Source organism: Antedon bifida, chromosome 7 (assembly GCF_963402885.1).
Source record: "Antedon bifida chromosome 7, ecAntBifi1.1, whole genome shotgun sequence".
NCBI lineage: Eukaryota > Metazoa > Echinodermata > Crinoidea > Comatulida > Antedonidae > Antedon > Antedon bifida.
This window is the reverse complement of record NC_136232.1, coordinates 20,146,490-20,163,225: the sequence shown is the minus strand read 5'-3', so window position 1 is coordinate 20,163,225 and position 16,736 is coordinate 20,146,490. Positions and strand designations below refer to the sequence as shown.

Sequence of the window (16,736 nt, the reverse complement as noted above, 5' to 3'; positions counted from 1 at the left end):
CCTGATTCTCATTCTTTATACTACAGCTACAGTAGTGAGTCTTTGATTAAAATAATTGAATAAATTATAGGTAAATTACAAGTTCAAAAGTATATTACTATGTTTCACGTTCACAGCAGTTACTACAGTAGCTTATTTCTATAGACTGATTGATAATATTTATAAATCTAACATAATTATTACCATAATCAGTTCATAGGTTAGACAAAATTGTAACACTTACTGTATTCATAGCCTGACTCTATGAAAATACTCTTTTTGCTTCATTTAATCCAAAGTGCCTATAGCTATATTTTATTTGTATTGATCAACAGAAAGAACAAAACTCTCATAGTTTGTGGAATGGCTTACTGGATTTAAAATGTGAAAATTCAGAGGGTTTTGTGCTATTGCTATATGTTTTATAAATAAACTGCTCTCAAACTTTTTTTTTACGGTGAAGTCGATTAATGGTCTAATGCTACTACACTGCACACTAACCATTTACCAGTTGCTCAGATTTATCAACTGAAAAATAAAGTGTGAAATGGCTCTAGATGACAAATGGTATTTTGACAGTTAACACTAGTTTAATAGCATGGGGTATTATTATTACATCCATGGTGGTTTGTATCCTATTAAAATAATATGCCAATCAAATCGAATCGTACAGTTATTAATTCATATCATTTCAAATCCTGTGCACTAAATAAAATCACAACTAGAACCTTGCAAAGCTTTATATTACTCAGGGGTTTTTCTACCAGCAGTAAAAGTTAAACATGTCATCTGCTCTAACAAATGTTATTGCTTGTTGTAAGGTATTTAAAAAGTGAACTAACGTTACTGTACTGTACCTGCCATCAAAACTGTATTGTTAGGGACTTTTAGATTTTAACGTCGACTATGTTACAGTCCCGAGTACCAGTGGACGTATGGAATAGCACCATGGAGGAGTACTACTATAGAGATTACACATGAGCCAGTGTGTACACTGGACCTACGGTTTATAGTCCTTATCCAAGAAGACTCTACCACCAGAACCCTTGTCGATGTTAATATGGCAAGGTATTACGGTTCCACTGTCTTAACAGCTTGGCGACTCACATTCACTCAATCTATGTTACACTGTACGAAATACTATACATTTGGGCTTCCAATTTAAATGCATTTGGACATGATGGTTATATGGGATAAAACTATTCCTAGTCTAAATTTAACCATTGTTTCTTTATTTGATTATGTCTGTCAACAAATCAATAGATCAATTGTCCAATGTACAGTTATCAAGGTTACAGCCAGTGTTCACATCACATTGTATAATTATCTTTAAGCACATTAGTCCTATACTTAAATTCATTATTCAAATTCCTTTTATTTCTGTTGTACAGTAAGTACGTTTGTAGTGGTTTATTGAGTATTGTCATGAGAGAAGCTTGGGAAAGCGAAACAAAGAAAATAGACAAAATCCAAATAAAAGTAGTTGGATTTGAGATTATCTCTTTAAAAGCCATCAATAAGGATTATTGTTAATCTTAGTATTTGTATCCAGTTTTATTTTAGAAAAGATTTCATTTTTATCTGTGTTTTGTTCCAACGACATTAGATATTATTAGTTAGTAACAAGTGAAATTATACCTGCCAACTTTTCAGTGGCCAAGGCGCGAGAGCGCCTTTTATGTTATGACTCAAATTAATCCAGAAATATGCCCTCTATATTTAAATATTTAGGCTTTCTTGTACTATATCAACCATAAAATACAAATTATAAACATAGGCCTACTGTAGGCTAATTAATTAAATAGCATGCAGTCAAAGGCTATTTTTGGACTTCAAAAAAGGCAAGTTAATTTCAAAATAATGTTTTTTCTAAATATTTTTATGGACGTTTGAGAAATAGCCACATACTGTATGTACGAGGAACAAAAAATCAGCCTTCATGCGTGAGACTAGCGCAGGTATACGAAAGCCATGTGAATCGCAAAGTTACGAGTTTCAGCAATTGCACAGGGAGGAGGACTAAACTGTACAAGACCTAAACACTGGTGAGATGAATAGAAGAAGAATAACATATAGAATACTGTAGATAATGTAGGGTATTAAAAGAAAAATTAAGTGTATTGAATTAAATTTGTGTCAATATACTATACTATGTCGTGAAGGAAATAATTATCATTTTAACAAGAAAAAAAGCATCAATTATTTACTTCAATAAACACAAACACATTTTAATCAAACAAAAACCACCCCACTTAATTATGTACAGTATCATTGGTTTAATATTATATTTATTATAATTATTTTGTTTGTAGCCAACATGCATACGAATAAAATAAATTAAACTACCTAGGCCTAGGCTAGATAGAGGCATATGCCCCAGGCTCACTTACACAGTAGGCCTACTACAGTATGCTCATGGTCACCCTTTTTAGTATACTGTTGTCTAGCATCTCTACTCTTGTCTCACTCACTCCCCTAATGTAACATATATGCTGTAGGTAGGCCTAGGGCCTAGCCTAGTTAGTTTTTTTATTTAGGTTAGTTAGTAGTAAGTACAGGACACTCAAAACTCAGCTCACTCTCTCATCAGACAGTTAATTAATAGGAGTTATGCTACTATCGACTGACAAACTCAAATCTAAGCTCCTACCTGTATTCAGTGCCTGTATGTTGTCCTGATTATTATCCAAAAAGCGCTTTTGTAAACTAGGTTAGGTTTCTAGTAGAAGTTAAATTGATTTGACGAACACATTTCCATGTTGTTGTTATAAACAATCATCGTCGTCTGCTTAATTCCCTTACTAAAAAATGTTTCCAATAGTTTGGTCTATAGATGGCGCTATTTAATTTTTGTATAAAAACTTCGAAAACTTTTATATAATAAATATTGCCTTATTATAATAGACTGTATTTAATTATTTTAACCTAAATTAATTTAAAAACAAATAAAATTCCCTGTAAAAAGTATTGTAGTTAATGTTCTTATTTATTTTCCTTGATATCAATAGTACGACACTGTTTTTGTACGTTTATGCAAAATAAATGTTAAAATCTTCAGGTGTCTTTTATAGTTCATTGTCGAATATCGACCGGAGGGCGGCCCGGTTTCCTACTAACTGTACAAAGTTATTCTGCTACTGTCGGCATCTGACTCTTAGCAGCTACCTTCTTCAAATCCATACACTTTCTGGTTATTTTAAGACCGTACAGTAGTGCCTCTAATGTCAGTCGAGCTGATGGATTTTCCACAGTGCAATAGTTAGCATACTGATTCAAGACTTTCAGTCCGCTATATTCGCTTATGTCCTTAAGTACAGCGCCCAATGCATAGATATCTGTTGCGACGGTAGGTGGTGATCCTGTTAGAAGCTCTGGAGCAAGTTCTATATATTTAAGGCATTTAACCTTCGCAACTTCTTCGGTCATATTAAAACCACGTTTAGTCGGTGTGTCTATTGCGCAAACAAATCCGAAATCTACTATCTTGATTTCTAATTCTCCGGCGATTGAATGATAAAGCATAATGTTTCTTGAAGCTAAGTCATTGTGCAAGAGGCCGTGTTGATGCATGACTTGTAAACCTTTTGCAATCTTCTCAGCGAGTTTAACGCATCCAAGTGGAGACACTGAGATGTCTTTATCCTCTGATAAGAAACACAAGTCAAGCAACGTCATAGTTTCTATACTGTGGTAAACGTTGATGAACTCCATCAGGATGTAAACAAACGACTTGGTTTCGTGGATACCATGAAAATTAGGAAAGTAGTCAGATGATCGTAGGAGCTTCATGGCTCTTGCTTCAAGCTGGACTTGTTGGCGTTCCAATTCTGTTGCAACAGGTACTATTTTTATAGCGTACATTGGTGAACGCCTGCCTTTGATATTAGCAAGTGCAACTTGCCCATAAGACCCGCCTCCAAGGTGATACGGCTGCTTTGTATCTGGTTGAATAATGTTCATGTTCATCTGAGAGAATTCAAAGGATTCGACGTCTGGCAACATTGCTGACAATCTTGCAAGACCAGGTTGGTTGTCCACTGCTACTTTAGCTTTATCAATGTAAACTGTTTCTGGTTGACTTGCTTCTCTTGATACCACATATGTGTTACACCTGGTTGCTGGTTTCACTCCTGACGACGACACCGATGACGTATTCTTTTTAGCCATGTCCATCGGTTGATCCTGTTCATCTTTGTCAACCGAGCCCTCCACTTCGATGAGCGGGGCGACTTTATTTTTAGGCAAAAACACTGGAAAGTATTTGCCAATAACTCTACGGATGCTTTTAATTCTATGTGCGTCTGGCCCTTCTCCCGAAGCTTCATCGGCATATGGTTTTACATTAATCCTAAAAAAAACATTCGTATTATAGTGTTACAGACACTATAACAAGACAATATAAGAAGAATATACTATGAGTAAATTATTTGCCCAGTGCAGTTAAGAACAAAACAAGCCGCATCTGCAACAACGGCGCCCAGGTACGGCGGCGAGAATTAATAATCCAACCACTCTCTCACTCCCCCAGCTCTCCCCGTCCTACTCTCTCAGCTCCCCAGCTAACTAAAGCTAGGGCTATACACAGTAAGTACCTACTCACCGATTGACTTTAACATGGGTATTTCTCCTTCCAAAAGTAAGGTTGCGCATTTGAAGTTTGCGAAACCAAGATCGGCGAGGCATAATATCAACCTAAAATAAGACCGGAGGTGTTTCATAAGAAATAAATATCATAATGTGATCTGTTATTATTTTTCTTTTTTGTCGAAATATTTAAAATTAATTTATATCAAAATATTACAAACTGTTTCTATACTTACTTTTAAGTAAATGAAAGAAGAAAAACGTAGATAAACGAAAGTAAATGTCAAGATAAGCTGTGAATAACCGGTAGAAAACTATGTTCCTGTCGATAATAACAATGTGAATTGTGTTCTGTTGATACGTTACTAAGTACCGTACGTGCCATGGAAAACAGTTTATAAAGCTACGATTGGCCAGATTAAGTCACATGAATTCGAACGCGCGCTTGGAATACGCTGTACATGGAAACGGCGCGTTGGCGCTTAAACCACGTGACTACTAAGTTAGCGGTGGCCCAGACAAAAATCATGTATGCCGTTTTAGTATTTATGATTTAACATAAACAAGACACAATTACCGCCAATTTACACAGACGAGCGGTAACGGAAGCGGAAAACCGCGTGTTTGTCAACGTAGAATCTGTATCTATCCTGCAGATTGGGTTTCCTCGCGCTGGCATCCAAACCACGTAGCTCCACACAACCAACCAAATGCGAGACAGAGTCGTTTTTTTGTTTTGTTTCGTTATATATAATAAATGTTTGAACAAAAGAAAACATTTAATCGGACAATATCGAGGCCAGGTCCTTATTGTGAAACATCTATTATATATTTCTACCATAAAATCTTATTTAATTCATATAATTTAAGTTTAATCCTACCAAATTTAACTATATCATTTCAAGATTCAATATTATGGACAAATGGCAATATAAGAAGTAAACAAAGTTCTTTATTTACCTTTTGTACGGACCCGAACCATAATGATTATTTTTTGTTTTATACCATTGTAAGGGTGTCTAGAAAACTAAGATTTTTTTTTAATGGTGGGTTGTACCATTATATCAAGGGTAATGTATTTTAGTGACTTTTTAAAATTCAATTCAATTCAATTCAATTCAATTTCTTTATTGCTGCAAATGCCATCAAGGGCTAATGTCCGCTTAAACAAATATATACATAATTATTTACATATACAATTTTTGTTATCATTGCTATAGTTATTATTTATGAGTATTAGTATTGTTGTAATTATTATTGTTATTATTATTATAATTAATATTGTGTAATAAATAAATTATAAGTCACATCTTAAGGGCAGTTTTTATGTCAAGTACAGAAGAGGAAGACACATTAAGATGAAAAGATTGAGCGAGTAAGAGTGAGTGAGTGAGGTAGAGTAGAGCGAAGAAAACGAGTAGTATGTCCTTTAAAGGGAAGATGAGAAGAGTGTCGATTATGGCGAAAGGCCATTGACATAGTACGAACAGGAGGAAGAAATGGACGAAGAGGGTGTTCTGGGGACAGCACGATTGCACAAAGAAATTTAATTAAAAAATACTGTTGCCTTAAAGAGAAGGGAATAATATTGAAATAAGAAAAAAATGGCGGGATATGTAGAATAAGTAGCATAATAAGAGAGGAGTTTAGCGACATAGAGTTCAAGGCGTTTAATTCGGGCGATTTCACATTGAGGGAGGAGACCATGTAGAGCAAGAGTATTCAATAGTAGGTTGTATGTATGATTTATATAAGAAAGCAATTAGAATCAAGGGAGTGTTTAAGGTATTTAAGAATAGAGATTTTTCTGAAAGCAGATTTGTAGACAGAAGAAATTTGAGTGTGCCATTTAAGGTTGTCGGAAATTTAAATGCCAAGGTACTTTAAATGATGGACCTGTTCTACTATAGTTCCATGAAGGTGTAAAGGGGGGAACACAGTAGGTATTCTACGGAAGTCAACATTTAAAATTTTACATTTATTAGGGGCGAAGGTTAAACCAATGTTGAGGGACCAGGATTCTAAATGAGATGCTAAAATGGGCAATTGATCAAAATAAGGGTCTTTAAATGAACTTAATATAATTAGATCATCAGCATAAAGGGAGAAAGGACAAGAAAAGCTAACAGTGTCATTAATAAAACATTAGCTTTAAATGATGTACGCTGGTATCTGTTGGAAAGCCAGTTGCTAATCCAATTCACAAGAGTGGAGTTAATTCGAATATAATGGCGTTCTTCCGACGGATTATTTACCTTCAAGGTTTGGCCCCAAAAAAAGGCAAACTTACAGCAATTTCAATATTGTTTTTTCCATAAATTGTCTCCCTATATAGTTCTAGTTGTGTTCTAATAAATATTAATTGGTTTGAAGGAGGTTTGCGCAGCTTTTTTGGGGGGTTTGCGCTGTGAAATCAGTAATTTTCCCAAAAATTGAAGTTTTTCACCCAAAAAAAGGCAAACTTAAAGGAATTTCAAATTTTTTCCCCATAAATTGTCTCCCTATATAGTTCTAGTTGTGTTCTAATAAATATTAATTGGTTTGAAGGAGGTTTGCGCAGCTTTTTTTGGGGGTTTGCGCTGTGAAATCAGTAATTTTCCCAAAAATTGAAGTTTTTCACCCAAAAAAAGGCAAACTTAAAGGAATTTCAAATTTTTTTCCCCATAAATTGTCTCCCTATATAGGTCTAGTTGTGTTTTAATCATTATTAATTGATTTAAAGGAGGTTTGCGCAGCTTTTTTTGTTGTTTGCGCTGTGAAATCAGTAATTTTCCCAAAAATTGAAGTTTTTAACCAAAAAAAAGGCAAACTTAAAAGAATTTCAAATTTTTTCCCCATAAATTGTCTCCCTATATAGTTCTAGTTGTGTTCTAATAAATATTAATTGGTTTGAAGGAGGTTTGCGCAGCTTTTTTGGGGGGTTTGCGCTGTGAAATCAGTAATTTTCCTAAAAATTGAAGTTTTTCACCCAAAAAAAGGCAAACTTAAAGGAATTTCTAATTTTTTTTCCCATAAATTGTCTCCCTATATAGTTCTAGTTGTGTTCTAATAAATATTAATTGGTTTGAAGGAGGTTTGCGCAGCTTTTTTTGGGGGTTTGCGCTGTGAAATCAGTAATTTTCCCAAAAATTGAAGTTTTTCACCCAAAAAAAGGCAAACTTAAAGGAATTTCAAATTTTTTTCCCCATAAATTGTCTCCCTATATAGGTCTAGTTGTGTTTTAATCATTATTAATTGATTTAAAGGAGGTTTGCGCAGCTTTTTTTGTTGTTTGCGCTGTGAAATCAGTAATTTTCCCAAAAATTGAAGTTTTTAACCCAAAAAAAGGCAAATTTAAAGGAGTTTCAAATTTTTTCCCCATAAATTGTCTCCCTATATAGTTCTAGTTGTGTTCTAATAAATATTAATTGGTTTGAAGGAGGTTTGCGCAGCTTTTTTTGGGGGTTTGCGCTGTGAAATCAGTAATTTTCCCAAAAATTGAAGTTTTTCACCCAAAAAAAGGCAAACTTAAAGGAATTTCAAATTGTTTTCCCCATAAATTGTCTCCCTATATAGGTCTAGTTGTGTTTTAATCATTATTAATTGATTTAAAGGAGGTTTGCGCAGCTTTTTTTGTTGTTTGCGCTGTGAAATCAGTAATTTTCCCAAAAATTGAAGTTTTTTACCCAAAAAAAGGCAAACTTAAAGGAATTTCAAATTTTTTTTCTCATAAATTGTCTCCCTATATAGTTCTAGTTGTGTTCTAATCAATAATAATTGTTTTGAAGGAGGTTTGCGCAGCTTTTTTTGTTGTTTGCGCAGTGTTTGCGCAGTTTGCGCAGTTTAGCAATACCCCTTTACACTTCGTCTCGTACACTGCGTTCATCTAATAAACTTCTCCTTCATGTTCCTAAATGGAAACTTCTGACATATGGCCATCGTGCATTTTCCACCCGTTTTGTGGAATAAACTGCCAATCGACATAAAGACATCTGAAAACATCAACACTTTCAAAACACGACTAAAAACCCATTTTTACACAGAGGCATTTTCTGCTTAACTTTGTCAAGCGCCTTCGAACATTATTATGGATACTGGCGCTATATAAATCTGATTGATTGATTGATTGATTGATAGTTTTACGAATATCAAGCATTTCAATAATGGTAACCGAGAGAAAACATCCAAGCCAGTCCTAAAACCTTTTTTACCCGAGTCATTATCATTCCGAGAACCATCGTCTACACTTCCTACAAATACCTTAGTTTTGTAGATCTTAGTTTTCTAGACACTCTTCCATGAGGGCGTATGAAAGAAATAAAAGTACTATACATTATCACAGTTTATCAAACTGATGAAAAAACAAGAAAATTATACATTGAAAAAGAAAAAAAAGGTATATAAAATGTATATTAATGGATTAATAGATTTAAAGTTAGTAGATAAAATTAAAATAGAAAAGCTAACAATTATAAAACTCACTACAACAAAACAGGCTTAAATTAAGAAGAAATTAATCTTTTGAAATTGTTTATTTAGGGAAAGAGCTTTTTTGTGTTTATATTTCGTTCCAAATTTTGGCTCCACGGTAAGCAAAACACATTATGTGTATGATTGTCAATGAACTTTAAAACCCCTAATTACTTGACAAATATGTGAAATTGGCAGGGACTGTCTAAAAATCTATATTGTATTGTAGTTACTAGCAATTTATTTGAAAAGAAGTCTTCTCATTAGTTTGCAAAGTATAGAAAAATCTTCAAATTTCCACAATGCCACAACATTCATATGGTGCCTCTCCTGTGTGCATTCTCATTCTTTTCAAAATTCCACTTGTCACAAGTGGGAATTTGAAAACGCATTTGAGAATACACACAGGAGAGGCACCATATGAATGCATATTGAAAAGTTTGACGGCACCCATTTCCTTAGCGGAAGCTCGAATATGGTGGAAAATCAGGAACTTTTGAACTAGTGGGTCGAGGCAGACGGATACGAATATTAGGTGAAAGAAAAGTGTATTCCTTATGGAGGGGGTGGTCTGTTTGGGAGAGTATACGTTTTACCAAGGAGAGAACACCTACATCATAGTTGAAATTAAGTACGGATACATCAACTCCAATAACCCGCCTGGCCCTTCTGGTAATTTTATTTAATAGTTCCTTATCTTTTTCATATAAACAAGCCTCCAAGATAATTCTACAAAAAGATACTAAGACACTTTTGTATGAAAGAAGCCAATCACAGTAAGTATTAAAGTTTAAATTTCTTTCCATGGTCACATTCATATGGCGTCTCTCCTGTGTGCACTTTCAAGTGGTTTTTCAAACTCCCACTTTCTTTAAATTTCTTCCCACAATGTTCACATTCATATGGTGTCTCTCCTGTGTGTACTCTCAAGTGCACTGTTAAATTCCTACTTTCTTTAAAGTTCTTCCCACAATATTCACATTCATATTGTGTCTCTTGTGTGTGTTCTCAAATGTTTTTTCAAATCCCCTCTGGTTAAATTTCTTTCCACAATGTTCACATTCATATGGCGTCTCTCCTGTGTGTACTTTTAAGTGGTTTTTCAAACTCCCACTTTCTTTAAATTTCTTCCCACAATGTTCACATTCATATGGTGTCTCTTCTGTGTGGGTTCTCAAATGTTTTTTCAAATCCCCTCTATGGTTAAATTTCTTTCCACAATGTTCACATTCATATGTCGTCTCTCCCGTGTGTACTCTCAAGTGCACTGTTAAATTCCTACTTTCTTTAAATTTCTTTCCACAATGTTCACATTCATATGTGTCGCTCCTGTGTGTGTTCTCAAATGCGTTTTCAAATTCCCAATTCGGTTAAATTTCTTTCCACAATGTTCACATTCATATGGTGTCTCTCTTGTGTTTATACGCACATGTTTTTTCAAAGTTCCACCGTCTTGAATTTCTTTCCACAATGTTCACATTCATACGGTGTTTCTCCTGTGTGTATTCTCAAATGCGTTTTGAAATTCCCACTTGTTTTAAATTTCTTCCCACAATGTTCACATTCATATGGTGCTTCTCCTGTATGTATTCTCAAATGCATGTTCAAATTCCCACTTGTTTTAAATTTCTTCCCACAATGTTCACATTCATATGGTGCCTCTCCTGTGTGTATTCTCAAATGCATGTTCAAATTCCCACTTCGGTTAAATTTCTTCCCACAATGTTCACATTCATATGGTGTCTCTCCTGCATGTATTCTCAAATGCGTTTTCAAACTACAACTTTGTTTAAATTTCTTCCCACAATGTTCACATTCATATGGTGTCTCTCCTGTGTGTACTCTATAATGCATGTTCAAATTCCCATTTCGGTTAAATTTCATTCCACAATGTTCACATTCATATGGTGTCTCTCCTGTGTGTACTCTCAAGTGCATTGTTAAATTCCTACTCTCTTTAAATTTCTTCCCACAATGTTCACATTCATATGGTGTCTCTCCTGTATGTATTCTCAAATGCGTTTTCAAATTCCCACTTGTTTTAAATTTCTTTCCACAATGTTCACATTCATATGGTGTCTCTCCTGTGTGTATTCTCAAATGCGTTTTCAAATTCCCACTTGTTTTAAATTTCTTTCCACAATATTCACATTCACATGGTGCCTCTCCTGTGTGTACTCTCAAGTGCATTTTCAAACTCCCGCTTTGTTTAAATTTCTTTCCACAATATTCACATTCATATGGTGTCTCTCCTGTGTGTATTCTCAAATGTTTTTTCAAATTCCACTTTGTTTTAAATTTCTTTCCACAATGTTCACATTCATATGGTGTCTCTCCTGTGTGTATTCTCAAATGTTTTTTCAAATTCCACTTTGTTTTAAATTTCTTCCCACAATGTTCACATTCATATGGTGTCTCTCCTGTGTGTATTCTCAAATGCATGTTCAAATTCCCACTTGTTTTAAATTTCTTCCCACAATGTTCACATTCATATGGTGTCTCTCTTGTGTGTGTTCTCAAATGTTTTTTCAAATTCCACTTTGTTTTAAATTTCTTTCCACAATGTTCACATTCACATGGTGTCTCTCCTGTGTGTATTCTCAAATGCATGTTCAAATTCCCACTTGTTTTAAATTTCTTCCCACAATGTTCACATTCATATTGTGCCTCTCCTGTGTGTATTCTCAAATGCATGTTCAAATTCCCACTTCGGTTAAATATCTTCCCACAATGTTCACATTCATATGGTGTCTCTCCTGTGTGTGTTCTCAAATGTTTTTTCAAATCCCCTCTATGGTTAAATTTCTTTCCACAATGTTCACATTCATATGGTGTCTCTCCTGTATGTATTCTCAAATGCATGTTCAAATTCCCACTTGTTTTAAATTTCTTCCCACAATGTTCACATTCATATGGTGTCTCTCCTGTATGTATTCTCAAATGCATGTTCAAATTCCCACTTGTTTTAAATTTCTTCCCACAATGTTCACATTCATATGGTGTCTCTCCTGTGTGTATTCTCAAATGTGTTTTCAAATGCCCACTTTGTTTAAATTTCTTCCCACAATATTCACATTCATATGGTGTCTCTTCTGTGTGGGTTCTCAAATGTTTTTTCAAATCCCCTCTATGGTTAAATTTCTTCCCACAATGTTCACATTCATATGGTGTCTCTCCTGTGTGTATTCTCAAATGCCTTTTCAAATTCCCACTTGTTTTAAATTTCTTTCCACAATGTTCACATTCACATGGTGCCTCTCCTGTGTGTACTCTCAAGTGCATTTTCAAACTCCCACTTTGTTTAAATTTCTTCCCACAATGTTCACATTCATATGGTGTCTCTCCTGTGTGTATTCTCAAATGCGTTTTCAAATTCCCACTTGTTTTAAATTTCTTTCCACAATGTTCACATTCATATGGTGTCTCTCCTGTGTGTACTCTCAAGTGCATTTTCAAACTCCCACTTTTTTTAAATTTCTTTCCACAATGTTCACATTCATATGGTGTCTCTCCTGTGTGTACTCTCAAGTGCATTTTCAAACTCCCACTTGTTTTAAATTTCTTTCCACAATGTTCACATTCATATGGTGTCTCTCCTGTGTGTGTTCTCAAATGTTTTTTCAAATCCCCTCTATGGTTAAATTTCTTCCCACAATGTTCACATTCATATGGTGTCTCTCCTGTGTGTATTCTCAAATGCGTTTTCAAATTCCCACTTGTTTTAAATTTCTTTCCACAATGTTCACATTCACATGGTGCCTCTCCTGTGTGTACTCTCAAGTGCATTTTCAAACTCCCACTTTGTTTAAATTTCTTTCCACAATGTTCACATTCATATGGTGTCTCTTCTGTGTGTGTTCTCAAATGTTTTTTCAAATCCCCTCTATGGTTAAATTTCTTCCCACAATGTTCACATTCATATGGTGTCTCTCCCGTGTGTACTCTCAAATGCATGTTCAAATTCCCACTTGTTTTAAATTTCTTCCCACAATGTTCACATTCATATGGTGTCTCTCCCGTGTGTATTCTCAAGTGCACTGTTAAATTCCTACTTTCTTTAAATTTCTTCCCACAATGTTCACATTCATATGGTGTCTCTCCTGTGTGTATTCTCAAATGCGTTTTCAAATTCCCACTTGTTTTAAATTTCTTGCCACAATGTTCACATTCACATGGTGCCTCTCCTGTGTTTATTCTCACATTCTTCCCACAATGTTCAGTTTCGTCTTCGTCTATATCTACATCACTCAGTTGTGTTTTAAAATCATCTTCATATAATGGTGTCTCCTGGTAGTGTTCACATTTTAATTTGTCTGTCCGTGTATGTATTCCTAAATGTACCTTCAAATCACTGAACTCAAATTTATCTCCACAATGTTCACATTTATATTTCATGATGTTGGTTTTTCGTTTATTCCTACAAATTGTGACAATGTAATAACTAGAATTATAATGTATTTACAGATTTTCATACTGTATTATTATTATTTTGTATAACAAGCACGCACACAACAATGTGAACAGTTGACAATAAAAATAACAAATCAACCAACAAAACAATGAGATATAGGATAACGTGTGGCCAGTTGATCCTCTCGGGTCCGCTATTTGTATTGACGCGTTCCGACTTCAATTGCAACTTGATGAAGTATAAAGAACACTGTTCAGCCTGTTACTTTGCTGGCGAGATGTTTTTTGGTATTGTGGCCTCCTCCCCACCTCCTCCTTCCCTTTTTCGCACCTTTCGTGTATTGCGACTCCAAATTTGTTAACCTACTTGGATCAGTAACGGGACGATTCGGCCCTGAGACGATTCGGCCCTGGGACGATTCGGCCCGGGACTATTCGGCCCGGGACGATTCGGCCCGGGACGATTCGGCACACTTAAATTTATCGGCTTTGATATGCATTTATAAGCATAAAATAAGCTTTTTTCCCCAAACTTTATTTTCAGAGAGACTATGGGGTAGTACTACTAGGGATAAAGATGCAATAAAGCAAACATTTTGAAAACATTGTCGAAAATGATCATTTTTTAGTCACGCGAACGATGTAAACAAGTTACGCCCTCTGTTGGCCGGTTGGCGAATTCACGAAATAAACACAGTTTTCGAAGTAATAAATTGAATATAAAATTACGTTTTTTTAGTAATTTATTATATATATATTATATCAAGATTGTCATTATCAATAAATACGGATTGTTAACACCTTTAAAAACTGGATAAATACCAAAAAAAATGAATATGAATTTGGTCTAAAATGAGACGTTTCGGCCCACAAAGTGAGACGATTCGGCCCAAAAGTGGGCCGAATCGTCTCACCAAAAGTGGGCCGAATAGTCCCGGGCCGAATCGTCTCAGGGCCGAATCGTCCCTGAACCCTTGGATCGATCCATTATCTTTATCCTAAATACTACACCTGAATAAGTTTTTACAGACGTGTTTCTATGTCGCACATAACATTCTACACAACTTACTATTAATTACTTCTAAGGCCTTCTCGCGAATTTCGCCAAAGAACTTATAACACAAGAATCTTCTGTTAATAGTCCGATCCCGAAAACACGGTATCGGAAGTACTGGGTTAAAAGGTCAAAACTGGGCTACGCCATTTCACAGCATGGAGCAGCGCCCTCTCCAAACTAGGAAGTCAAAACAAAGATCTTAGAAAAGTAAAGATGGAACACTCTACGCGAAATGCGTGACAGCGTCAAATGAATAAGTGATCGGACGTCACGCTGTGAAAGTTCTCACGCTTAGACAAGTTTCGAACTTTCACAGCGTGACGTCCGATCACTTATTCATTTGAATGGAGGAAGAATCTAAGTCTACATAAATTATTAATAAATAGTTATTAATTATGATGAAGGATAAAAATAAAAAAAGTAGAGGCAGATACTGTGCAGCAATTAATTGCAAAAGCAATGCAAAGAGCAATCCAGAACTTAATTTTTTTCAATTTTCCTAAAGATAAAAACAGGTAAAATGTTAGCTAGCAAGTTGACTAGCCCATGCATGGCTTACCTAGGCCTAGATGAGGCTTAAATCAATTCTTTGGGCTTTTTACTGATTTTAATATTTTATATATAAATTTTATGCCTAGGCCTATTGATAACATCTGGCGGTTTATAATTTATTCTGTGCCTGTTAATTTATATTTTATTGACCTAGGCCATAGTAGGGTAGACTAGGCCTATATTCATATTATATATACTTAAGCCTATATAGAATAGGCCTAATATCTATGTAGTCTATGCCTTTGTCTAATATTATCAATTTGATCTTTATTATTAAAAAAATAGGCCTATGAGTATCATTCATTGAGTCATTTTATCATTATTAATCAAATTATACCTATTATACCGTATTTCAATAAATCAGGTGTGCTAGATGGGCCGTAAACAAAAAACGTTCAGAAAATTGATAAAAAAAAAACAAGTTCCTACATTCACCGTCGCAATTGCCATTTATGTAACCTTCATTTTGAAAATTCACAAGTTTACGGGACGATCAGTGTGGAATGCGGTGCCCACATTATTTAACATTCCGAACCCACCACGCACTTTAACAATTAGTCAAAAACTACCAACAAAGACCGTCGAAGATGTATTTCAATCTGTTAAATGTTGGAATAATAGTAAGTACAAATCAACAATGTCATAAATAATTTTTTATGTATTTTTACAATATTTATTCTGGATGGACACTTTTTGTTGTTGCAGAACGTGTTCGTTCTCATTGCAATCACACATACGCATCATCAATATCTTTTAACTCCTACTTCAGCACATTGTGTAGGTGAAGGATGTACAACAAGTAAGTAGACCTCCTTATATCATCATATCATATATTCATTGTTTTGTAACAAAAGAACTGTTTAATAGTTATGTATAATCAGTGTTTATAATTAACAAATATACGTCCAATGTTTCGATAGCGATTATCAATCTTTTTTATTTTTATTTAGGTACATTATCATTGCCATCTACTACTACTACACATGGTTGATGATATCATCGGTAAGGCTAAGTGTATGCCAAAGAGAACTTTAGATTTTTGTTCCGATCAATTGAAAACATTTAAAAGAAAACCAAAGGGGCGTATGTATACCACATCACACAAACTGTTTGCAATGGCATTGCGCTATCAAGGGGCCAGAGTCTACAAGTTTTGTAGAAAAAAATTCAACCTACCGCATCCAAAATCCCTCAAAAGGTGGCTACGTAATATAAAGATAGGGCCAGGTTTCAATGATGTCACATTTTCATCGTTGGCAATCGACGAAATGCCTATAAAATCAGCCATACATTTCGATAAGAACAACGATCGTATTGAAGGTCTGGAAGACTTCGGCAGCATTGACATAACGAAAAAGGTTGCAACACAGGCCCTCGTTTTTATGTTACGAGGGTTGACTTCAAATTGGAAGCAATCACTCGGATATTTTTGGCGAATGGGACAACACCCAAGGATACATTGGCTTGCCTTCTGAAAGAATGCGTTCGTCGTTTATTTGAGGCTGGTTTAACTGTAAAGGCAGTTATAGTTGACCAAGGGTCTAACAATAGACGAATGTACAATATCATGGGTGCATGTGAAACTAAGCCTTACTTTTATTATCACCAACACAAGGTGTACGATCCTCCACATTTGATAAAGAGTGTCTCCGCAACAACCACCTGAAGAACCACGAACTGATTGTGGATGGAAATGTCATAAAAT

The 16,736-nt window shown here is 35.0% G+C and overlaps 4 protein-coding genes across 6 annotated transcripts in view; all 4 read right to left on the bottom strand.

The window, feature by feature from the left end:
• LOC144848461 (uncharacterized) overlaps nt 1–14,576 on the bottom strand; it is a 60,329-nt gene extending 45,753 nt beyond the window's left edge. For 2 of the 3 annotated variants that reach the window (XM_078705202.1, XM_078705204.1), the window contains exon 1: nt 2,630–2,762. The gene's annotated coding sequence lies outside the window, so the exon portion shown is untranslated. Of the gene's footprint in view, nt 1–2,629; nt 2,763–14,491 lie in introns of those variants that run through there. The other variant, XM_078705203.1, reaches the window with a different exon arrangement.
• Nucleotides 3,004–4,662, bottom strand: LOC144848263 (serine/threonine-protein kinase 36-like). The gene is made up of 2 exons (XM_078704977.1): nt 4,580–4,662; nt 3,004–4,327 (listed from the first exon to the last, which is right to left on the bottom strand). The coding sequence occupies exons 1-2, from the start codon at nt 4,660–4,662 to the stop codon at nt 3,106–3,108; spliced, it is 1,305 nt and encodes a 434-aa protein (XP_078561103.1). The 3' UTR covers nt 3,004–3,105.
• Nucleotides 9,138–10,370, bottom strand: LOC144848262 (uncharacterized; the record flags this gene model as incomplete). The annotated part of the gene is made up of 1 exon (XM_078704976.1): nt 9,138–10,370. A coding segment is annotated over one exon (420 nt), but the record flags the coding sequence as incomplete, so codon positions are not given.
• LOC144848471 (uncharacterized) lies at nt 10,369–13,410 on the bottom strand. Its single transcript, XM_078705229.1, has one exon. It carries the CDS (start codon nt 13,405–13,407, stop codon nt 10,450–10,452), a length of 2,958 nt encoding a protein of 985 aa, XP_078561355.1. The 5' UTR covers nt 13,408–13,410; the 3' UTR covers nt 10,369–10,449.
• Nucleotides 14,577–16,736: the final 2,160 nt, after the last annotated feature.